This window comes from Macaca mulatta, chromosome 7 (genome assembly GCF_049350105.2).
Source record: "Macaca mulatta isolate MMU2019108-1 chromosome 7, T2T-MMU8v2.0, whole genome shotgun sequence".
NCBI classification, from domain to species: Eukaryota; Metazoa; Chordata; class Mammalia; order Primates; family Cercopithecidae; genus Macaca; species Macaca mulatta.
The window spans coordinates 1,754,721-1,779,684 of NC_133412.1; the positions used below are offsets into that span (position 1 = coordinate 1,754,721).

Sequence of the window (24,964 nt, forward strand, 5' to 3'; positions counted from 1 at the left end):
CTTTTTAAAAAAACAACCTTTCTTCATGTAGAAAATGCATAGTTGTTTTGAGTGACATGACTCAATGTAGCAGCTACTGTCAACTTAACCTGTGAATCAGGGATACACAGAGAGAAGGAGCCATTTACATTATTTTCATGTAGCCCAAGTGCAATCTTACTATATCTTTTTCTTTTTTTTTTTTTTTTTTTGAGATAAGAGTCTTGCTCTTGTCACAGGCTGGGGTGCAATGGCACGATCTTGTCGGCTCTCTGCAACCTTTGCCTCCCAGGTTCAGGCAATTCTCCTGCCTCAGCCTCCTGAGTAGCTGGGATTACGGTGTGTGCCACCACGCCTGGCTAATTTTGTATTTTTAGTAGAGACAGGGTGTCACTATGTTGGCCGGGCTGGTCTCAAACTCCTGACCTCAGGTGATCTGCCCACCTTGGGCTCCCAAAGTGCTGGGATTACAGGTGTGAGCCACTGTGCCTGGCCTGACTATATTTTCTATAAAGTACTCTTTTTTATTTTTATAGGAATATATACATGTTGTAGAAAACTTGAAGTATATAGAAAATACCTGAGAAGATAGTAACCACCATACTGATGTAATTATTGTTGACAGATTTGTAAAGAAAAATTAATGTAGATTATACTTACTATATGTGTAAGTCTGTATCTTGCCTTTAATATCATTTTAAAAAATGATTATTCTCAGCTCTAAAAAGGCTTATGGGTATGTGTGGCATTTCAGGATTAAGCCCATGGTTTTGATGACTTTCAGAATGTTTCATTTGTTAGTCATATTGGCCGCATGCTGACAGCTTCTGTGTCCTCTCCAGCTCCCTGCTGTGGCCTTTAATGTGAACAACCTGCCCTTCACAGAGCCCATGCTGTCTGTCTGGGCTCAGTTGGTGAACCTCGCTGGAAGCAAGTTAGAAAAGCACAAAATAAAGAAATCTACTAAACAGGCCTTTACAGGTCAGTACATGGTGCTGCTTGATGAAATAGCTGCCGTCTTAAATTCATGTTGTTTGTACAGTGTTCTTTCACGAGTGAGTTCACAGGCCTGCTAAAGTCCTGGGGTTCACGTGGGCTCACCATTTGTTGAGTTGCAGTTGGGAGTGTAACCCTGTGTTCGTGGTAATGACTGTTTTCAAGTCAGCCTTCGTCACCATGCTCGGAGCCACACTTAAAGAACCCCATGGCTCACACCCGCTTCTCAATGTCACCCTTTATCCCAGAAGAAAAGTCTGTGTTCACCTCTTCTCTCCTCCCCTCCATCCCAGGGCCCTGTGGCCCAGTCACCCTGTTGGACCATGGCTCATGGCCTGTTCCCTGCCAGATCCAGGGGCCTCTGTCCTGGAAGCCACCTGGCTTGCTTGTGGCATTCAGAGTGGCTGAGACTGTAGCCTTGCTTGGCTCTGCCTTCCTTTGGGTCTAGAATGCAGCTCTCCCGAGTTTCTTTCTGTGTTCCTAGGGAGTTCTTCTCTCTGCTTGTTCTTTATATCCTGGACGTTCTCATGGCTTCACCCATAACTGTGGCATATTCTGCCCACCCTTCTTGAGTTTTCTCCCCTCTTGCTCCCACAGACCTACGATTGCTGCTTTAGCATTTATGATGTAAGCACTTTCAACTCTGGATCTCCCATTCACATCTCTGCTTGGAGGTGCAGTGCATGTAAATCGCAGCACGTCCGAAATTCAGCTGACCTTCTCTAGTAGCTGCCATTTCCCATTGTGGTGAATAAACCTGTCTGCCAGTTAAGTCGAGCCAGTGCCCGAGTGGCACCTGTGGCCCTGTTTCCTTCCCACCCCATGCTCTCCGTGCTGCTTCTGTGGCGTCTGCTATCAGATAAGCCTTGGGCATTGCTGCGATCTTCATCAGTTAAAGAGCTAGTAGAGCCGACAGATTCTCTCAGAGGAGTCTTAGAAGAAGAGTGAAAGCAGCTGAAACTTCAGCAACTTGGGGAACATTTGCTCATATTAATAGTAGCTAACATGGTGCTGTGTATAACCATTGAATCCTGCGTCCCATCAAGTTAGGTGCCTGGAGAGCAGGGAAGGAAGACCCAGGAAGCAGAAGGTGCTTACCCAGAAGCGCCGAGTGTAACACTGGGAAAGGCGAGCCCGTTGTCACAGACAGTGTGTGGTGGGCGGATTCCTGAAGGGCAGAATGTTACTCACCGCCATGTGGCAGAGGTTTGCTGAGGGAGTCTGAGCAGGGCACGCTCTTCTCACTGGATCTCTCCTTCCACAGGACAAGTGGACCTGGACCTGCTGCGGTGCCAGCAGTTGAAGCTATACATCCTGAAAGCAGGTCGGGCGCTGCTCTCCCACCAGGATAAACTGCGGCAGATCCTGTCTCAGCCAGCTGTTCAGGAAACTGGAACTGTTCATGCAGGTATCTTTTTAAAAAGTTCTTAAAGCTTTATAAGAAAGGCAGTAGGAAGTAGACAAAGGATGTGAACAATCAGTTCATAAAAATGGACATAGATGGCTTATAAATATACAAGAAAGACAAGTGGCCTGCCTAGCAACCACCAACTGTGGATAAAATTGTCATCGTCATCTTATAAGACAAGACAGAGGGCATCTGGTGGGTGGGGAGGGAAAAAGGTATTTTCATGCCTTCCTGTTTAAAGTTTGGTGCATGGGTCAGCAAAATTGATGGCACACGGGTATGTGTTAGAAATGCAGACTCCCAGGCTGCACCCCAGACCATAGAAATAGAACCTGTATTGTAACAAGAAGAACCTACGCTGGTTCTTCAGATGCACATGAAATAGCACTCCATGAACACGCTGCTGCTGGGAATTTCAGTTGGTGTAGCCATCTGATAAGCGTCTGAAGAAATGAGACGGACTTTGAAATTCATACATGTAGGTATGTGTTTATATACTTTGATACAGCAAGTCATTCTGTGGGACTTTATCACACGAAGAGGCATGTAAAGATAATATGTTCACCAGCCGGGCATGGTGGCTCATGACTAATCCCAGCACTTTGGGAGGCCGAGGTGGGCGGATCACGAGGTCAGGAGATCAAGACCAGCTTGGCCAAGATGGTGAAACTGCATCTCTATTAAAAATACAAAAAGTTTGCCGGTCATGGTGGTGGACACCTGTAGTCCCAGCTACTCGGGAGGCTGAGGCAGGAGAATGGCGTGAACCCGGGAGGTGGAGCTTGCAGTGAGCCAAGATCGCACCACTGCACTCCAGCCTGGGGACAGAGGGAGACTCTGTCTCAAAAAAAGAAAGAAAACAAAGCAAAAGTTAGCGGGACATAGTGGTGGCCCATGCCGGTAATCCTAGCTACTTGGGAGGCTGAGGCAGGAGAATCACTTGAACCTGGGAGGCAGATGTTGCAGTGTGTGCGGAGTGCAATTGTGCCACTGCACTCCAGCCTGGGCGACAGAGTGAGACCTTGTCTCAAAAAAATAAGTAAATAATGTATTCAGCAATGTCGTTATGGCCTCCTTTTTGGTATTGTTTTTATGTTGATAAACTGTAGACACCAAAATACCCATTCTTATATTGTGTATCCATACAGTGTAATATCTTGGTGCCATTCAAAATGATGGTACATAATAGAGTCTTCCCTCAGTATCCATGTGGATGAGTTCCTAGACCCCCAGTTATACCAGAATTCACTAATGCTTAAGGCCCTTCTATAAAATGGTGTAGTATATGCATCTAACCTATGCACATTCTCCCAAATACTTTAAAAATATAAGTGATATGTAGGCCGGGTGTGGTGGCTCACACCTGTAATCCCAGCACTTTGGGAGGCTGAGGTGGGTGGATCACAAGGTCAGGAGATCAAGACCATCCTGGCTAACACAGTGAAACTCCATCCCTACTGAAAATACAAAAAATTAGCTGGGTGTGGCGGCGGGCGCCTGTAGTCCCAGCTACTCGGGAGTCTTGAGGCAGGAGAATGACCTGAACCTGGGAGGCGGAGCTTGCAGTGAGCAGAGATTGCGCCACTGCACTCCAGCCTGGGTGACAGAGCGAGACTCTGTCTCAATAAATAAGTAAGTAAATAAATAAATAAATAAAATGATATGTAAATAGTTGTTAACTATTTTTTTAAAAAAATTTGTATTTTTAAGAATTGTTTTACTTATTTCTGAATATTTTTGATCTGTGGTTTGTTGAATCTTTGGATGAAGAACCCATGGCTATTGAGGGCTAGCTGTATATGTTTAGTGCCATGGAAACATGAAAATGATAAGTAAACAGAAAAGCACATTGCTATGTGTATCCGTTTATAGATATGCCATAGTTCATCTGTTTAGCAAAATAGTGACACAGTAATCTTTGGTGGAATTTAGCTGTCTTTATTTTCTTTATATTTCTCTATATTTAGTTTTCTAGAATGAGCTTGTGTCACTTTTAATAGAAAAAAACAAACGTTTTTTGATCACCTACTATTGAAAGACATTATGCTAAGTGTTTTGGGGAGAAGTTCTTTTCTGTGATCATTGCTCTCTGGAGTTTGGATGAGGAGAGGAAGCGAATGCAGATAGCTCTGTCTGTCCGCAAGGCCCGGAGCGGTGAGGTGCGAGCGGTTCCACAGGCCTCTGTCTGTCCGCGGGGCCGGGGGCGGTGAGGTGTGAGTGGTTCCACAGGCCTGTCTGTCCGCGGGGGCGGTGAGGTGTGAGCGGTTCCACAGGCCTCTGTCTGTCCGCGGGGACGGTGAGGTGCGAGCGGTTCCACAGGCCTCTGTCTGTCCGCGGGGGCAGTGAGGTGTGAGCGGTTCCACAGGCCTGTCTGTCCGCGGGGCCGGGGACGGTGAGGTGTGAGTGGTTCCACAGGCCTGTCTGTCCGCGGGGGCGGTGAGGTGTGAGCGGTTCCACAGGCCTGTCTGTCCGCGGGGGCGGTGAGGTGTGAGCGGTTCCACAGGCCTCTGTCTGTCCGCGGGGCCGGGGCGGTGAGGTGTGTGAGTGGTTCCACAGGCCTCTGGAGCCAGTGGCAGATGAGCACTGCACAGGCAGCCTTTGAAGGCTGTGGCGGACACATGCCGGCAGACAAGCCTCTGCTGGTGGTGGAGCCAGGAGGAACAGGAGTAAAAGTGGCGAGTCTTTGGAAGCGTGTTGAGCAGCTCTGCTTTGCGTGGAGCCCAGGGTTTGTTGATAAGTGGTGGGGCTGAAACTAGACGGGTGGTTGACATCCTGTTACAGAGTACCTTGGAGACCAGGGTGAAACTTGAGGCCCACTTGGAAAGCTGTGGTAGGGGCCACATGGTAAGCGTTGACCTTCGGGTGATACAGCTGCTAGTAAGGTATAGGAGTATCTGAAACGGGAGATGACAGAGATGGAGATTTGCTCCTGTGTCAGGTGATGAGGGGGAAGGCATGAAAACGGAAAGAAGATTCTGGTGGAAGGAGGGTGCCATCCACTGTGATGGTGTAGTCTTGGAGATGACAACTTTGTGGGGAACCAGCAAAAAGTGGAAGATGCCTGCTCTTTCAAGCTTGAGTTGAGGGGAGAATAGTGAGTAGTGCGTTTGAAAAAAATAAGCAAGTCCAGTCGAATGTGGAGTTTGTGGGTTTGTTTCTTAATCTTAAGAGGAGAGGATGCTATGAAATTAATTTTAAACCTGCGAGGGTGAAAGAAAGCGATTGAAAGCATAGAATCAATCAATAGCAGAGGTTGTAGGGAACGTGAAGATTTCCCAGTTGTAGAGACTGAGAGATTGGAGCCCGGGAATTGGATTGGCTGTTCTGTTCTGCGCTCAGCCCAGGGAGCAGTTACCGCAGACCTGAATCAGGATTATCAAGGCTGCTTTGGGCCGAGCAGGGACTCCGGACAGAGCTAGATTGACAAAACTGCTGTGCACCTGTTTCTGTACATTTTTATGGGAACACAGGCACACCACTTGTTCACACATCATCTCTGGCTGCTTTTGCTCTACAGTGGCAGAGCTGAATAGTTGGGACAGAAACTGTACAGCCCATCGGCCTAAACTATTTACTCTCTGGCCCTTTAAGAGAAAGATTTGCAGCCCCTGGTCTAGTTAGCCGAAATTGTCACTGAAGAAAACCGGTACATGCAAATGCTGTGAGTGCCTTGATGAGTACCTAGATTGTATGCAGTGGGCTTCAGGGCAGTGAATCTCCCTAGGGCTGTGTCAAACAGAGTCCTAAAGGCTGCACCTAAAGCTACTCATAACAGACAAAGAGCCATCTCCCTGAGCACATAACACATTTGGAATTGGGGTCACTTAATGATCTCAACAAGGCTTAGCTAAAAAAGCTACAGCTAGAAATATGCTCGTGGGATGTGTCTGTGTCGGGGTTTGAAGCTGTAAGTGAACATGAAAGAGTGTGTAGGCCAGGCATGGTGGCTCACTCCTGTAATCCCAACACTTTGAGAGGCCAAGGCGGGCGGATCACCTGAGGTCAGGAGTTTGAGACCAGCCTGGCCAACATGGTGAAACCCCATCTGTACTAAAAATAGAAAAATTAGCCTGGCGTGGTGGTGTGTGCCTGTATTCCCAGCTACCGGGAAGGCTGATACAGGAGAATTGCTTCAGCCAGGAGGCAGAGGTTGCAGTGAGCTGAGATTGTGCCACTGCACTCCAGCCTGGGCAACAGAGTGAGACTCCATCTCAAGAAAAAGAGAAAGAATCAGACCAAGTGCAGAAATCTGGAAAGGAGCATTTGTTGGCTCTAAGAGACAGATGCCCTAATGAAGGACAGACAGAGACCAAAAGCAGGCAGTGAAAGTGGTTTAGAGTCTAGTTCTTTTTTTTTTTTGACTTGGAGTTTCCCTCTGTTGCCAGGCTGGAGTGCAGTGGCGTGATCTCGGCTCACTGCAACCTCCAACTCCCTGGTTCAAGCAATTCTCCTGCCTCAGCCTTGCCAGTAGTTGGGATTACAGGCACGCAGCACCACGCCCAGCTAATATTTGTTTTTTTGAGATGGAGTCTCACTTTGTTGGCCAGGCTGGAGTGCAGTGGCATGATCTCAGCTCACTGCAAGCCCCACCTCCCGGGTTCACGCCATTCTCCTGCCTCAGCCTCCCGAGTAGCTGGGACTACAGGTGCCCGCCACCATACCTGGCTAATTTTTTGTATTTTTAGTAGAGACGGGGTTTCACCGTGTTAGCCAGGATGGTCTCAATCTCCTGGACCTCGTGATCCGCCTGCCTCGGCCTCCCAAAGTACTGGGATTACAGGTGTGAGCCACCGCGCCCGGCCTAGAGTCTAATTTTTGTTTGATGTCTGAACCTTGAAGATTTTGGTTTTCTATCACATAATGAGGCAGAAGTCATACCTGATTTAACATGCTCAATGCATTTCCTTTAACAGTAAAGTGGTGTTCGCAGTTGAAAATAGAATCTTACACATGTTTTGTTTTTAAATTCAGATGATGGAGCAGTGGCATCACCTGACCTTGGGGACATGTCTCCTGAAGGGCCACAGCCCCCCATGATCCTCTTGCAGCAGCTGCTGGCCTCGGCCACCCAGCCGTCTCCTGTGAAGGCCATATTTGATAAACAGGAACTTGAGGTACAGCCAGGCAGCCTTGACAGTTTTTAATCCACAGTACTAAATTGTGAACAATTTTTTTCTAGATGTATACTTTCTTAAGGATCTATTCTGAATTTTAAATGATAGTATGCAAATAATTCTAATGATGCATTAGGTTTTAACCATGTTTGTGCATAGTCTGCAGAAAATTATAATACTAAAGACGGAGAGGGTTGAAGTTTAACCTTATTTTGGATTTGTGTAAATCATTAAAAAATATTAACTAGATGCAGCATGGGTTAAATGCTCACATCTTCATGAAGGGATCTTTTTCCAGGAAGTAGAGTTATTCAAAGAGGCTCATCAGGACTCTGGCACCCACTTGTTTGTTTCATTCACTCAGGAGCCTCTTTGGGTGTGCTCTGGTGCCGCCAGCCTCTCAGCTCTCCCCATGCTGCGGAGCAGGTGAGGGCAGTGGCGAGGCGCACGGTCAGGGCTGTAGGCTGTTCCCGCAGAAGAGGCCACGTGATTGAGTGTAAGAGGGATGGGAGCTTTCATGGCTGGCAACATAGAGGATTAGAGATGTTCCTGCTGTGTAATACATTAAAAATCTGGGTAAAATATCAAAGACAAAAATAAAACTGTCAGTATTCAGTTTGGCAGTCAGAAATTACCCTAACAGAAACCCTCAGCGAGCAGGGCCCTTCTCGAAGCAAGGGTCCAGGTGAGGCAGCCTCTGCCTTGGGCAGGTGGGAGCCCTCCCCCAGTCCTAGAATGAGCTGGAAAGATGGTGGGGGGTGCAAAGGGAGAAAGCAAGAGACGAGTGTGGGCAGGAAGGGAGGAGGTTGGCCGTGAGCTCTTCCGAACTCCAGCTTCTTCTCAGGTCTGGGAACCTCTGAGGCGAAGGTTCATTTCAGAGGGCCTGGTTGTGTTTCCAGCCTCCCTGGCAGAGATAAAGAGAAGACTTTATCTCAACTTGCTGAGCAAGTTGAGAGCGCGTGGGGTGGTGCACAGCCTGCAGTCATGCTGGGAGATGCCGAATGTTAACACCTAGAAGGCCACGTAGAGTTGTCTTTCAGGAATTGCAAAGGACTGTTGTACCAAAAAGAGACCTTCCGCTGTTTTGTCTCCATGGATTCCGATGGAAAGTCGTTCTTATCTCTTCTTTTGTATGAAATGTCTTTTTTCTCTGGTTGCTTTTCGTATTTTCTGTTATCTTTGGTTTTCTGCAGTTTCACTGAGCTGGGCTCATGTATGCCATGGTGGCCCACCCCACCCATCCCACCATCCTCCTTGAAATTTGCTTAAGCTGCTTGCATCTTTGGCTTGATTTTTGTTCCCTTACCAAATTTGGAAACTTTTGACTATTGTTTTTTCCCCTATCTTGCTCCTTTTGTTCTTTTCTGGAAATACTCTTATACATCTGTTACACTGTTAGTGAGTTCCTTTTAGGATTTTAATAGAAAGTCTTTTTTCTCATTGTTAGTAGCTTGGTTAGTTTCTCTTGATCTGTTTGAAAGGTCAAGATGCTTTGCTTTGTTGGGCCTAATCTGTTAAGTCCATCCAAGAAATACTTTATTTTATATTTCTCACATCTCTTATTTCCATTTGGCTCTCATTTAATAGTTTTATATCTCTTCTGATAGTTCCTATCGTCATCCCTTAAGTCTATCCTTTTTTTTATTAGACGGAGTCTTGCTCTGTCACCAGGCTGGAGTGCATTGGCATGATCTCGGCTCACTGCAACCTCTGACTTCTGGGTTCAAGTGATTCTCCTGCCTCAGCCTCCCGAGTAGCTGGGACTACAGGTGCCCGCTACCACGCCCGGCTAATTTTTGTATATTTAGTAGAGCTAGGGTTTCACCATGTTAGCCAGGCTGGTCTTGAACTCCTGACCTCGTGATCCACCCACCTTGGCCTCCCAAAGTGCTGGGATTACAGGTGTGAGCCACCACACCTGGCCAAATCTGTCTTTTACTATACTTTTTTTTTTTTTTTTTTTTTTTGAGACGGAGTCTTGCTCTGTTGCCCAGGCTGGAGTGCAGTGGCCGGATCTCAGCTCACTGCAAGCTCCGCCTCCCAGGTTCACGCCATTCTCCTGCCTCAGCCTCCCGAGTAGCTGAGACTACAGGTACCTGCCACCTCGCCCGGCTAGTTTTTTGTATTTTTTTTTTAGTAGAGATGGGGTTTCACCGTGTTAGCCAGGATGGTCTCGATCTCCTGACCTCGTGATCCACCCGTCTTGGCCGCCCAAAGTGCTGGGATTACAGGCCTTGAGCCACCGTGCTCGGCCTACTATACATTTTAAAACGTATGATAGTTATGTTGAATTTCTTGTTTGCTAATTCTAATGTCTGCCCACCTGTTGGTGTGCTGCTCTTTGCAGTTTTTTTTTTTCCTTGATTATAGTCAGTTTTTGGTGGTGGTTCTTCACATATGTGAGAATTTTGATTTCATTCTGGACTCTTTGGACATTACATTGTATTGACTCTGAGTTCCTCCTCTGGAGAACGGGGAGTTTTCTTCTCATAGGCAGTTCAGTACCTGGCACTCCTTGATCCTGAGGTGGCTTGGTGCTAGGGTTTCTGATAATTTTTTATATGCCCTTAGCCCTGGTTGTGAATCCTTAATTCTCAAGGATTTAGAATCTCTTCTGGGCTTCACTGGAAGCTCTGACATTCTCCTCCCTACCTCTAGTTGGTTGAGCTTGAGCCTCAGGTGCTGTCCTGGCCCTGGGCAGCTGGGGAGCCCCTGCAACCTTCCAGCAGTCCCTTTGTGCGGAGCCAGGCTCTTCAGAGGTGCTTCAGCTGAGATTCAGCTGTAGATAAGTGGGTAGTTCGTCCGAACATTTTGTGGTTTTCCCTCTGCGGTTTCTTTCTCAGGCAGGCTTTCCCTCGCATTCTGGTTGCTCTGGCAGGCGGGACCCCAGCCCCTGCAGTGCAGGAAGGTGCACTGTCTGTGGTTAAACGTGCATCTTGCCTGCAGGCTTCTCTGCGTCACGGGTTGTGCTCATTTTATTCCTGATTGCTTCAGCTATTCTCCGGTGCCCTCAAGCAGTTTTATAGAATATTTTATCCAGAGTTCATGATTATTATCAGCCAAGGGTTGGTCCAGTGCACCCTAACTCCCCGTTATCAGAACCAGAACTCTTGGCTCAATCTGGCTCTGAATTTTAAACTTTTAGCATGAAAACTATCACTTCCAAGTTACCCAGACTTCACTGCAGAACCCTAGTCTTTGATACTTCTGAGCACTGGGGGATTCCACAGTGTCCTCGGTTTCTTCCTGATTCCTTCCTCACATGGTCAGTTTAACAAAATAGCAAGTCAGTGCTATGAGAGCAGCTCGGGAGGGGACTAGAGAGTTGCAGACAGATGAGGGCAGTGCTGTTTGCGTTGTCGGTGGGGAGTTCCCAGCTGCAGAGACGCAGTTTAGATGTTCACTGTTTCATTGCAGTGTGTTTCCCAACTAATACTCTTTTATTTCTCTTATTTTGTAATACCTTGTTTAACCTCACTGTGGTTATTTAACCCTTGAATAGTTGGGGGTTGGTTTAATGGTACATGAGAGTCCTGTGTCATTTCTGGCCTGTCTAAAACACAGGTGCCTGTGGTCACCACCATGCCCAGTTAAGGCGGGGGGAATGCCTTTCTCCCCGCTCCCACCTCAAGCCCCTGTGACTGCTCGCTTAGGGCTGTGATGACATTTTCCTTAATGGACTTTGATACTTGGCTAATTTAGTAGGCTCTCTGTCTGCTGAAACAGGAAAGTTATTTTACCACCAAGTATTTTCTCTGCATTAAACTGCGAAACTTGGCTTTGTCATTTTCTAACATGTTTTAGGAACTCACTGAAAAATGCACATGTGAATGTGGGCTTTCTAGACTTGCATACCGCAGTTCACAATAGAAGGCCATCACCCCCGTGTTCCTAGACTGTGTAAGCTAGCCGAGGGCACTTCCCAAACCTTCCAGGACCCTCTTGTCTGCCTAGGCTGCTGCACTGGCCGTGTGCCAGTGCTTGGCTGTGGAGTCCACTCACCCTTCGAGCCCAGGATTTGAAGACTGCAGCTCCAGTGAGGCCACCACGCCTGTTGCCGTGCAGCACATCCGCCCTGCCAGAGTGAAGAGGCGCAAGCAGTCTCCCGTTCCCGCCCTGCCCATTGTGGTGCAGCTCATGGAGATGGGATTTCCCAGAAGGAACATCGAGTTTGCGCTGAAGTCTCTCACCGGTGCTTCCGGGAATGCATCCGGCTTGCCTGGTACTTCATTTTCCTGGCCTCTGCTTGCGTGTGTGTGGGTTCCCGCTTCAGGGCTGTTGGTTCACAGTAGCCTGTGGTGGGCTGTGTGTGCTTCTCTTAGGTGTGGAAGCCTTGGTCGGGTGGCTGCTGGACCACTCCGACGTCCAGGTCACGGAGCTCTCGGATGCAGACACAGTGTCCGACGAGTATTCTGATGAGGAGGTGGTGGAGGACATGGACGATGCTGCCTACTCCATGGTCAGTGCCTCCTGTGTGACCGCCTGCACCTGGGCCGCTGTCTGTCTCGCGCTCTGACAATCTTACACCTTGGCTTTCTCTGTCTCTTGAAAGAACTAACTGTACCTACTGTGGACTGTTTCATAAAACCAACTTATGGTATTGCCGGGCACAGGACAAAGCTGTGTTTCACTCTTGAAGACGTGATTGGGTTTCTATATCATAATTACTTTTAGCTTTAGAACAGACCCTTGTTCAAACATCTAATGATCTTCAGTAGCCATTAGAAGATATTTTATTAAAATACCATGTTTTGACACATCAGTTTCTGACCCGAGTAAATTGTTCATAGGATTAATTTGGAAGTGCCTTGGAAATTTTGTATACTTGTAGCTTTTGAGATCCATTTCTGCCTACTATGCTACTGCTATTAGTCTTTTTTTTTTTTTTTTTTTTTTTTTTTGAGATGGAGTCTTGCTCTGTCACCCAGGCTGGAGTCCAGTGGCCAGATCTCGGCTCACTGCAAGCTCCGCCTCCCGGGTTCACGCCATTCTCTTGCCTCAGCCTCCCAAGTAGCTGGGACTACAGGCGCCCGCCACCTCGCCCGGCTAGTTTTTTGTATTTTTTTTAATAGAGACGGGGTTTCACCGTGTTTGCCAGGATGGTCTCGATTTCCTGACCTCGTGATCCGCCCGTCTCGGCCTCCCAAAGTGCTGGGATTACAGGCTTGAGCCACCGCGCCCGGCCTATTAGTCTTTTTTAAATGAAGATCTTTATAGGGAAAATAAGGGATTTCATCCTCTACTTTTTAATATTTTAGATTTCACAGACTTATTTCTTTTTGAGTAGGTTTATCGAGTTGTCCTTTTTTTTTTTCTTTGAATGTATTTATCTCTTGTAGTCTACTGGTGCTGTTGTGACGGAGAGCCAGACCTACAAAAAACGAGCTGATTTCTTGAGTAATGATGATTATGCTGTATATGTGAGAGAGAATATTCAGGTGAGTAATCGTCTTAAGCTGGAGCCTCGATCCGTTTTTCATTCAGCAGATATTTGAGTATGTCCTATATGCCAAACATCAGTGGACAGAGGTCCCTGCCCTCAGGGAACTTGCTTTCTGGTGCTAGAAGACATACCTCACCAGTGAGCTCATGACAGGCTAGAAGGTGCTGTGTACCCTGGAATGAGAAAGAGCAGACCACAGCAAAGGGGTGGGAGTGGGGGCACATTGCAGGGATGGGGGGCTACAATGAGAAAGTGAGATGGGTGCAAAGCCTGCAGGGTGTGAAGGGTGGCTCAGCAGGACGGGCGGCACCCAGACAGAGGCTGCTGTGGCTGCTCCAGAGTAGTCAGAGGACAGAGGGGCAGATGATGGGCTCGGGGGAAGCCAGAGAGCACAAGTGGCCTGTCCACGGTGGACATGGCGCAGAGATGGCAGTTTTCTGCTAGCCCCGCTTGTGACACTTCCTACATACCTTTCCTTGTTTTTCTTATGTAATTCTCATTGCCATCAAACTTTAAAAATCTAATTATGTTTTATATAGTCCTTTATCTACTTTAAATCATTTCTTGTCCTAATTCTCTTGTTTTAGTATGTTTTAGAGAAAATCCCCCAAATCATCTCATTTCACCTGTATATATGTCAGTATGTATCCCTAATGAAGAATCTTAACATGATGACATTTCTGTTTACCAACATTACCTAACAAAAGAAATAATACTTCCTTAATATCATCTCATACCTAATGCTTGCTTGTAGTTTTCCAGTTTTCTCAGAAATGGCTTTAATGGTTAGTTTTTGAACTTGGATACAGCCAAGATTGTATGCCTTATCTGCATTTGGTTGGTGGATCTTTGAAGTCTATTTCAACCTAGAGTGGTTCCCCCTTGTCTTAGCTCAGTCTGCTGTAACACAGTACCATAGACTGGCGGCTTCAACAGCGGATACTTATTTTTCATGGTTCTGGAGGCTGGAAATCCAAGATCAAGGTGCCAGCTTGGCTGGTTTCTGGTGATGGCCCTCTTCCTGGCTTGTAGGTGGCTACCTTTTTTTTGTTTTTTTTTGAGATGGAGTCTTGCTCTGTCACCCAGGCTAGAGTGCAGTGGTGCGATCTCCACTCACTGCAACCTCCGCCTCCCGGGTTCACGCCATTCTCCTGCCTCAGCCTCCCGAGTAGCACGCCCGGCTAATTTTTTTGTATTTTTAGAAGAGAAGGGATTTCACCATGTTAGCCAGGATGGTTTTGATCTCCTGACCTTGTGATCCACTTGGTCAGGTGACTGCCTTCTTGCTGTGTCCTCCTGTGGATGTGGGGCTGGGGATGTGGGGAGCTGGAGCTAACAGGGGAGGACTGGTGTCTGTTGTTTTTTTTTTTTGAAATGAAGTATTGCTCTTGTTGCCAAGGCTGGAGCACAGTGACACGATCTTGGCTCATTGCAACCTCTGCCTCCTGGGTTCAAGCGATTCTCCTGCCTCAGCCTCCCGGGTAGCTGAGATTACAGACATGTACCACCACGCCTGGTTAATTTTATATTTTTAGTAGAGACGAGGTTTCTCCATGTTGGTCAGGCTGGTCTCAAACTCCTGACCTCAGGTTATCTGCCCGCCTTGGCCTCCCAAAGTGCTGGGATTACAGGCGTGAGCCACTGCGCCCGGCCTGGAGTCTCTTATAAAGACCCTAATCCTGTTGGGTCAGATCCCCACTCTTAGGACCTGATTTTACCTTAATGACCTCCTTAGAGGCCCTGTCTCCTAATACAGCTACATTAGGAGTTGGGACTTCATGAATTTTGCGGGGGACGCAAACATTCATTTCATAGTAACCCTCCTTCTCCCTTCCTCTCCTTTCATGCTGTTTATTTGTGGGTGAAACTATGTCTTCCGAATGTCTTATAGTCTGGATTGGGTGGGGGCTTCCTTGTGGTGGTGGCTAACATCTTCTTCTCTCCCTGTTTCTTCAATACAGTAGGAGTTAGGGTTGAAGGGTGGTTGGACCAGGCTGAATCTCAGGCAGGAAGCTTCATAGGCATGTACTCCCTCCTGCCCCTTCTCAACAGGCAAACAGGTTTGGGTGGGTGAGGTCTTGTCAGCCTGCTCCTTCCTTGATGACATTCTGTATTAATTGTCCATCTCATAGCTCCAGTAGGCATTAGTGTCATCACCTAGACCTATCATTAGGGGCTGCACCATAGTGATTTTCTAACTTCATCTTTTCTGAGTTCGTTAGCTGGAATTCTCTTCTGGGAAAAAAAGCTTTGTTATTAATCTTGGTTACTCTTGATAATACAGGGAGACTTTATCAGTTTTCAGAATGATGCATTGGTGTTCTGCTATGTATAAAGATGACCAGCAAGCTTTGTTTTCCTTATTATCATGATGACCAATCCATTGGCTTTTAGGGAGTGATGTTTCCACTGTTACGTTTTTGATGATCAGAGGATGCTTTTGAGTGAACCTGGTAATCTTTGAAAGCTCTCTTGCTGTATGACACAAGTTGATCCAGGCTCTTCCTATATATTTCCTGCCTGAGACACAAAGCCAGCCAGTTTTTTAAAGAGTTTCTGTTCACTTTAGCATTAAATAATACTTAAAACGCACTCTGGGTGCTAGATGAAATTCTTCTTTTTTTGGAGCTGGAATCTCACTTTGTCACTCAGGCTGGAGTACAGTGGTGTGCTCTTGGCTCATTGTAACCTCCACCTTCCAGGCTCAAGCAATCCTCTCAACTCAGTCTTCCAAGTAGCTAGGACCACAGGCATGCGCCACCACGCCCGGCTAATTTTTGTAGTTTTGGTGGAGATGGCGTTTCACCATGTTGCCCAGGTTTGTCTCAAACTCCTGAGCTCAAGCGATCCTCCTGCCTCAGCCTCCCAAAGTGCTAGGATTACAGATGTGAGTCACCGTGCCCAATCAAAATTCTGTATTAATAATAGAGTAATACCACTTATCATGACTCATTTCACCTGTGTACAGATGGACTGGATGTCCAATTTCATTTTAATTCTAGGTGGGAATGATGGTTAGATGCTGCCGAGCGTATGAAGAAGTATGTGAAGGCGATGTTGGCAAAGTCATCAAGCTGGACAGAGATGGATTGCATGATCTCAATGTGCAGTGTGACTGGCAGCAGAAAGGGGGTACTTACTGGGTTAGGTACATTCATGTGGAACTTATAGGTGAGCACATTCTTTGTTCAGTACTTATGCTTTTTCTTAGAGACAGACGTCCCATAAATGAATGCTGATTATAATGATTTGTTACTGAAATCTGTAGGCTATCCTCCACCAAGTTCTTCTTCTCACATCAAGATTGGCGATAAAGTGCGGGTCAAAGCCTCTGTTGCCACACCGAAATACAAGTGGGGATCTGTGACTCATCAGAGTGTGGGGGTTGTGAAAGGTAATATTATCTGGGTAATAAAATTCCTGATGTTAACTTTTCATTAACGCATGTGTACTCAGTATTTCTTTTTGTTTAAGCACACAAAAAAGAAAACAAGTGTGAAGAAAGAGATAGAGTGTTTTTGTTTGTCAGTGCCTTCTGCCAAAGGCTACAGAGGAACTCACCTGCAGTGAAACAGTCAGATTTATTAATGTTAACTCATTGTAGTGCAGGAGAACACACACCTTGGGGAATGGGTGTCTCCATCAGAGGGAGTAAGCGAGGACTAGTGAAGTTGATGTTGGGTATTTGGGGGAGGGGTTGAAGAAGCAGGGGTAATTCTAAGACAGGGTGTCTTAATAAATTTACCTAGCAGGCAGAAAGAATGGAGCCATGCTAAAGTCATGATTGGTAAGGAAGCAGTCATTCATATCACCAGATAGGGGACTGTGTGGTGGTTTGTGGTTGTTTGTGGTTTGGATTAGAATCGACTTTAATCATACACGGTTAAGGAGGGGTTTTGGTTGTGCCTTGATCCATCAGTCACAGAGTGGCCTTATCTGATGCTGGTGTTCTGTAAACCTGTCCTGTCAGTTGTTTGTGAAATGGCCTAACGCTGACATTAACAGGCCAGCTCCTGACTGTCCGGACTGCTTTTCCTTTCTCCCCCACTGACCAGGCTGGAGTGCAGTGGGGCCATCTCGGCTCACTGCAACCTTCGCCCCCGGGTTTAAGCAATTCTCCGGTCTCAGGCTCCAGAGTAGCTGGGATTACAGATGCCCACCACCATGCCTGGCTAATTTTTGTATTTTTAGTAGAGACAGGGTTTCACCGTGTTGGCCAGGCTGGTCTCAAACTCCTTACCTATTGATCCGCCCATCTCGGTCTCCCAAAGTGTTGGGATTACAGGTGTGAGCCACCACGCCTGGCTCTCTTTTTCATGCTATATAAAAATTTAGGACTGAATTTAAGACATGGAGATGTGCTAATGATGGGAATTAGGAACTGGAAACAATTCTCAGATTATATTTAATATGATACTATTGAGATTCCAAATCAAATGCGTGGCACACTTTGAAAGGTATACTATGTCGGTTTTAACAGTTGCATGAGAAATAAATATGTGTCTAGTTTTATAAACTCTTGGTGCCATAAAGAGATTGTTCGTTTGAACCTTGTGGAAAGCTCTCTTTTCATCAAATCGCTTAGAAAATGGCCACAATTGGTGGTGGCTCCCCAGTGGTGAGAGGTTCTTAGAGCTTCTCATGTTACATAAGAACAAATGGATTATTTAATATTTTACTTTTTTTTTTTTTTTTTTGAGACGGAGTCTCACTCTGTCGCCCAGGCTGGAGTGCAGTGGTGCTATCTCGGCTCACTGCAAGCTCCGCCTCCCGGGTTTATGCCGTTCTCCTGCCTCAGCCTCCCGAGTAGCTGGGACTATAGGTGCCCGCCACCTCGCCCGGCTAATTTTTTTGTATTTTTAGTAGAGACGGGGTTTCATTGTGTTAGCCAGGATGGTCTCGATCTCCTGACCTCGTGATCCGCCCGTCTCGGCCTCCCAAAGTGCTGGGATTACAGGCTTGAGCCACCGCGCCCGGCCAATATTTTACTTTAAACATTGTTCTTTGCTTAAGAGATTGTTAAAGTATTTGCAAATCAAAACAAGACAAATTTTAAAAATAAGAATTTGGTTTCTTTGTTTTGAGTGACACATTGCTCTTATCAAAGGACAAAATAAGTCTTTATTAATGTGGTTTTTATTCCCTGAGATACTAAAGGTGGTATATGGAATTGTTGACTTGGTGGAATTAAAAACCAAAACGTCCTGTTTTAAACCTAATACAAAAGTAAAGAATGTAGTTTACAATGAACCTCCATGTGCTCATTACCTGGCTTTGACAATCGTCACCTCACGGCCAAAATTATTCATGCTCCTTTCTTGGGATTATTTTGAAACCAGTCGCTGACATCATGTATTTATTTCATCCATAAGTATTTTAGTACCTATCTCTAAAAGATATACTCTCTGTAAAAAACAAATTACTACAATGTAGTGTGACATGGCTAGGTGCAGTTTCAGGTTCAGGTTTTTACTGGTGAAGAGGAAGATGGGTCAGGTGATTTCTGTTCTGTCCTAGCTTTCAGTGCCAATGGAAAAGATATCATTGTCGACTTTCCCCAGCAGTCTCACTGGACTGGGTTGCTGTCAGAAATGGAGTTGGTCCCCAGTATTCATCCTGGGGTTACGTGAGTTGTTTTTATGATTGCTAGATTTGCTTTGGGACGAATGGTTTTCTGTTGAATTAAGTTTAATAAATGACCTTTCTTAACTCCGTTGCTGTTTTACAAATAGGTGTGATGGATGTCAGATGTTTCCTATCAATGGATCCAGATTCAAATGCAGAAACTGTGATGACTTTGATTTTTGTGAAACGTGTTTCAAGACCAAAAAACACAATACCAGGCACACATTTGGCAGAATCAATGAACCAGGTATGGCAGAATGTTTATATTCTCTCTTCCACCGAATATTAATGAAGTTCTTACTGTGGACCACAGGGTATTGGAATTTGTTATTTTAAGGTTCCTGTGTATTCGGTGAACTCTGTACAGTGAGTACAGTGAAGCGGAAGTGACAGTCCTACCCACTGATGACTGGCTGGCTTTTCAAAAAAAATCAAGATGGCGTATCAGGGAAGAAATAGAATAACTAGGCTTATTTGCTTGTATTTCCATTAAAAACGTTAAAAGAATCTCAAGAAACTAGTCACTGTTTAGTTGCAGGGCATGTGGAATTGGTTAGATGGAGAGTGAGTTTTTAAAGTTATATACCTTTTATTATATTTTTCATTGTGGCAAAATATATATAACTTAAAATTAGCCATTTAAGCATTTTTGAAGTTTATAATTCGGGGTATTAAGTACCTTAAGTACAGTGTTGCACAACCATCACAGCTGTCTATTACCAAAACTTTTCACCACTCCGATGAAAAACTGTGTACCCAGTAAGCAATTTAACTGCCCTACTTCCCTCTACCCCACCCCTGGTAACCTTGAATCTGACTTTGGTCTCTGTGAATATGACCACTCCAGACACCTCATCTAGATGGAACCATATAAGATTTATCCTTTTGGGTTTAGCCTAATGTCTTCAAGCTTCATCCATGTTGTAGCATGTGTCAGAACGTTCTCCTTTTTAGTGGCTGAATAATATTCCACTGTATGCATATATCACTTTTTTTCTTTGTGAGACAGAGTCTCACTCTGTCGCCCAGGCTGGAGTGCAGTGGCGTGATCCTGGCTCACTGTAACCGCCACCTCCCGGGTTCAAGCAATTCTCCTGTCTCAGCCTCCTAAGTAGCTGGGATTACAGGCCTGTGCCACCAAGCTCAGCTAACTTTTGTATTTTTTTTTAATTATTATGTTTTTGAGACAGAGTCTCACTCTGTCTATAAGGAGTGTATATGTTATATACATTTTTAGTTTTAGTAGTTACTCAAGATACAAATTATAACATCTATTTTTGACTCATTTAAATCTATTATTATTTAGTATATTCTCCTCCTAAACAATGCAAAGACCTTAGTTCTCTTTAACATCATTTATCTTCATTCTGATTTATATGTTCTTAACATATTTAACATTTTTTTCTTCTTTTTTTTGAGACGGAGTCTCACTCTGTTGCCCTGGCTGGAGTGCAGTGGCACGATCCTGGCTCACTGCAACTGCCATCTCCCCGGTTCAAGCGATTCTCCTGCCTCAGCCTCCCAAGTAGCTGGGACTACAGGCTCCTGCCACCATGCCTGGCTAATTTTTATATTTTTAGTAGAGGTGAGATTTCACCGTGTTGGCCCGGCTGGTCTTGAACTCCTGACCTCATGTGATCCGCCCACCCACTTTGGCCTCCCAAAGTGCTGGGGTTATGTGCATGAGCCACCGCATCCAGTTAAAATTTTACACATTTTATACAAATACACATCTAACAGAACTATGGAAGACATTCTTTTAGGCGCACAGAAAATGTTCATAAAATGTCAAAGGATCGGCTGGGCGCAGTGGCTCACGTCACCCAAGCTGGTGTGCAGTGCTGCAATCTCGGCTCACTGCAAGCTCCACCTCCCGGGTTCACGCCATTCTCCTGCCTCAGCCTCCCGAGTAGCTGGGACTACAGGTACCCGCCACCACGCCCGGCTAATTTTTTGTATTTTTAGTAGAGACGGGGTTTCACCGTGTTAGCCAGGATGGTCTCGATCTCCCGACCTCATGACCCACTCCTGTAATCCCAGCACTTTGGGAGGCCGAGGCAGGCGGATCATGAGGTCCTGGCGTTAACCCGGGAGGCGGAGCTTGCAGTGAGCCGAGATCGCAACACTACACGCCAGCCTGGGTGACAGAGGGAGACTCCATCTCAAAAAAAAATAAAAATTAAAATTAAAAAAGTCAAAGGATCAAACAATACATGCAGGGCATGTGATGATTTTTATGTAGTCAATATTCATTTAGATTTTTCTGCATACTTTGTAATTTCTCTCCACTTTTTTCTTCCTCTTTAATTTTCCATCTATACTCTTTTTTTTCCTGCCTGAAAATACCCCTTAATATTTTTAAAAATGTGTCTTTGTTGGTTACAAATTATGTATTTTTGTATGTCTGAAAATGTATTTCTTTATTATTGAAAAGTCTTTTTGCTAGGTGTTTTCTTTCAGCACTTTAAAAATACTATTCCACTGCAATTTGGTTAATATTGTTTCCCCTGAAGTTGGCTGGTAGTCTAATTGTGATTCATTAAAGCGCATCAATCTTTTGATTTTTCCTTCGTCTGCTTTTGAGAGGGTCTTTTTGTTTTCATCTTGCACAGGTTTTACATGTGCATGGAGATGTTTATCTTTCTTGAGGTTGGTGGGGCTTCTGGGGCATGACATCTTTTGTCTGTTTCGGAAAATTCTGTCTTTCAGTATTTCTTCACATGTTGCCTCTGCTCTATTCTCTTTTCTGTCTTTTTGCGGGGGGACTCTTCTTTCACTTGTGTTAGGCCTAACCTCTGTCCTGCAAATCTTTTACCTACTTGTTATGTTTTCTAAACTTTTGCCCCTCAGTTCTTCATTCCAGATATTTTTACTTTCTCTTCAGCTGAGTTCAGTGTGTTCTTAACTTACTCATTAAGTTCTTAATTTTAATTATTGGATTTATCAGTTCTAGTCTATTTTATTTTCAGTAGTTTTTGGTTCTGTGCTGAAATATTATCTTTTTGGACACAGTAAGCATAGTTATTATATTAAAGTCTATGTCTTCTAACTCCAATATATGGAGCCCTTGTGGGTCTGTTTCTATCCTATCATTTCTGGTAATTTTTAGTCACGTTTTCTTGCCTCTACATGTGTCATTATGCACTGCACATTGTATTTAAAAAATTATTTCTTGACTCAATTTGAGGCTAATGTTATTCTCCAAGGAATGGAGGAGAGAAGGTTGTTCTGTGAGATACTTGGTAAAGGTTAGTGACTATCTGGGCTCATCTTAATCAGCATTCATTGATCGAGGTGATTTTATGCGTGAGCTGCAATCTGTTGAGAAAAAAAAGGGAAACCCAAAGACCCTTCATAGTTCACCCTGACTTTTGGGGTGTTTTCTGTTGGGGTTCCAAGGGTGAGTTGCATTTCTGTGGCATCCTCAGCCTTTCTGGTCTTTCTGGACCCCATTCCTTTCCCTTCTCTTTACGAAGCTATTGAAATGCGATGTGCCCCTCAGGGACTTTGCTTGGAACCTGGGGATGCCATCAGGGAACAGCAGCCTCTGATCCATGGCGTGCGTCATCTTGACACCTCCATTTGCCTCGAGTCTTCCGGTGGTTCTGACCTTGTAATTCTTTATTATCTCATGAATTCTGATAGTCTGAAGAGGATTTATTTATTTTTGAGTGTTTTGTCTGGCTTTAGTAGTTGTCCTCGATGGGGAATGCCAGTTGAATTCCAGATTTGCCAACTAATGAAAGTGGAAGCACTTTACAATTTACTTTTTGCCTTGTATTTATAAAAGCATTTTTAATAAGAATGGTTTTTGTGAGTGCTGTTATTGAACTTTTCCCACAGCTTATTTGTATCCTGTTTGTTTGGAAATATATTAATCTGCTGTTGTTTCCTGGGAGGTTTTAGTAGAATAAATCATACCATTATGTGGACTTCATCTCATAAATTGGTGTAATATGTCTTGACTAGGGAAGCCATTTGTGACATTTATTAGCTCCTTTCAGTTTGAAACTTTCTATTTTTCTTTTAGAAAGAAGCTCCTCACTATGTAATATTTTTGACCACCTGATCATGATGTTTCTTTCTCCCCAGTTCAGCAAGGGTTAATTCTCTTTTTGACCATCATGAAATAGGTCAGTCTGCGGTATTTTGTGGCCGTTCTGGAAAACAGCTGAAGCGTTGCCACAGCAGCCAGCCAGGCATGCTGCTGGACAGCTGGTCCCGCATGGTGAAGAGCCTGAACGTGTCGTCCTCCGTGAACCAGGCATCCCGTCTCATTGACGGCAGCGAGCCCTGCTGGCAGTCATCAGGGTCGCAAGGAAAGGTAGCATGTGATAGGGCACAGCAGCGGGCACTTTCACACGGGTGGTTTTGCCTTCTACATTTTCAAAATGAACTTTGAGCAGCCTGCAAAGTTTTGCTGATAGCACCTGTCAGTACTCACTTTATATTTTAATTTATAAGTTATTTCAAAATTACAGAGTTAAATACCATCCAAGTTTATTGTCAGAGGTTTTAAACAATATGAGTGGTAGATTCTATCTAACTGACTACTCGATAGAGGATGTGGTCGGGCTTTTTTTCCTCCTCTCCCGCATAAAATGTATGAATTCAGATTTGCTTCTCGTTAGAAGTTTTTCTAGTATAGTCTAGCAAATTTGTGTTGCACATCGGAGTGCTGTTGTGATTACACCAACCCATGGGGGCACCTCGTGGGCACAGAGGTCAGACTTGAGGACAGGGCCTTTCTCCATCTCGACTCTAGTGTTTTCTGCCACTCACTTGGTGGGTAAAAGGACCACCCTAGGCCAGGAGTGTATAGATACATTGTTTCTGGGGCTTAGAGTGAGACTTTTCTCTAATGATCAAAGAATGAGGTAGAATATTCTTGTTGCTGCTAAGGTGAGGGAAAATTCTCTCTTATGCCACATTTTATATTGAAAAAGTCTCATGTAGATTCAAGCTTCAATGATACTATTGTAGTAGCTAAAATATAGCTGAATTTTGCTAACTGAGAATGTGATTTTTGTTTTTCTAAAGCACTGGATTCGTTTGGAGATTTTCCCAGATGTTCTTGTTCATAGGTTAAAAATGATCGTAGATCCTGCTGACAGTAGCTACATGCCGTCCCTGGTGGTAGTGTCAGGTAATTCAGTTAGTTTACCTAAAAAGAAGTACCTTCTATAATAAAAACGCCTTTGTTTGATTCTTTACCCATTTTTTCCTAGGTGGAAATTCCCTGAATAATCTTATTGAACTAAAGACAATCAATATTAACCCTTCTGACACCACAGTGCCCCTTCTGAATGACTGCACAGAGGTAAGTAGCTGTGGTAGTGTTCCATTTGGATGATTTGCAAGTGACAAGGGAGGTGACTTGGCCATTTCTGTGCTAGCATTGAGCCCAGTTTTCCCCACTTTAAATAATTAGTTTTATCTGTTTTAAATTTTGACACTTTAAAAGATACAACTTATTTTACACAGCTTGAATTTGCTGCTTATCAAATCAACTTGAAAAGGAAACAAAATAAATTTCATTCTCACTTTATTTGGTAGCAAAGGTATGCTTGGTAAGTGCTCCTAGCAAAAGTTGTCATCAGGCATTTCAGGTTGCTGTTTGCATCTGAACACTTTGGTTTTCCTGACCACACGTGTGTTTTCATGAAAAATCTCTGAGTTCCTGGCGGTTTTCCTGAGTACACATGTGACGCTGAAGTTGTCATCAGGCATTTCAGGTTGCTGTTTGCATCTGAACACTTTGGTTTTCATGAAAAATCTCTGAGTTCCTGGCGGTTTTCCTGACCACACGTGTGTTTTCATGAAAAATCTCTGAGTTCCTGGTGGTTTTCCTGACCACACGTGTGTTTTCGTTAAAAATCTCTGAGTTTCTGGCAGTTTTCCTGACCACACGTGTGTTTTCATGAAAAATCTCTGAGTTCCTGGCGGTTTTCCTGACCACACGTGTGTTTTCGTTAAAAATCTCTGAGTTCCTGGCGGTTTTCCTGACCACACGTGTGTTTTCGTTAAAAATCTCTGAGTTCCTGGCGGTTTTCCTGACCACACGTGTGTTTTCACGAAAAATCTCTGAGTTCCTGGCGGTTTTCCTGACCACACGTGTGTTTTCATGAAAAATCTCTTTGAGTTCCTGGCGGTTTTCCTGACCACACGTGTGTTTTCATGAAAAATCTCTGAGTTCCTGGAGGTTTTCCTGACCACACGTGTGTTTTCATGAAAAATCTCTGAGTTCCTGGCGGTTTTCCTGACCACACGTGTGTTTTCATGAAAAATCTCTGAGTTCCTGGCGGTTTTCCTGACCACACGTGTGTTTTCATGAAAAATCTCTGAGTTCCTGGCGGTTTTCCTGACCACACGTGTGTTTTCATGAAAAATCTCTGAGTT

General features: G+C 44.9%; 1 protein-coding gene across 3 annotated transcripts in view; it reads left to right on the forward strand.

Annotated features, from left to right (window-relative positions):
* The window catches only part of HERC2 (HECT and RLD domain containing E3 ubiquitin protein ligase 2), a 219,844-nt gene that overhangs the window by 115,811 nt on the left and 79,069 nt on the right, over positions 1-24,964 (forward strand). For all 3 annotated transcript variants that reach the window (XR_013395438.1, XM_015141725.3, XM_077938885.1), the window contains exons 43-55: positions 822-960; positions 2,240-2,383; positions 7,355-7,497; positions 11,452-11,719; positions 11,820-11,956; positions 12,837-12,935; positions 15,943-16,111; positions 16,209-16,334; positions 18,458-18,566; positions 18,673-18,812; positions 22,699-22,889; positions 23,606-23,711; positions 23,794-23,885. Coding sequence is in view for 2 of the 3 variants with exons in the window: in XM_015141725.3 (XP_014997211.3) it covers positions 822-960; positions 2,240-2,383; positions 7,355-7,497; positions 11,452-11,719; positions 11,820-11,956; positions 12,837-12,935; positions 15,943-16,111; positions 16,209-16,334; positions 18,458-18,566; positions 18,673-18,812; positions 22,699-22,889; positions 23,606-23,711; positions 23,794-23,885 (1,863 nt within the window). In the remaining variant the exon portion in view is untranslated. The remainder of the gene's footprint in view (positions 1-821; positions 961-2,239; positions 2,384-7,354; positions 7,498-11,451; positions 11,720-11,819; positions 11,957-12,836; positions 12,936-15,942; positions 16,112-16,208; positions 16,335-18,457; positions 18,567-18,672; positions 18,813-22,698; positions 22,890-23,605; positions 23,712-23,793; positions 23,886-24,964) is intronic.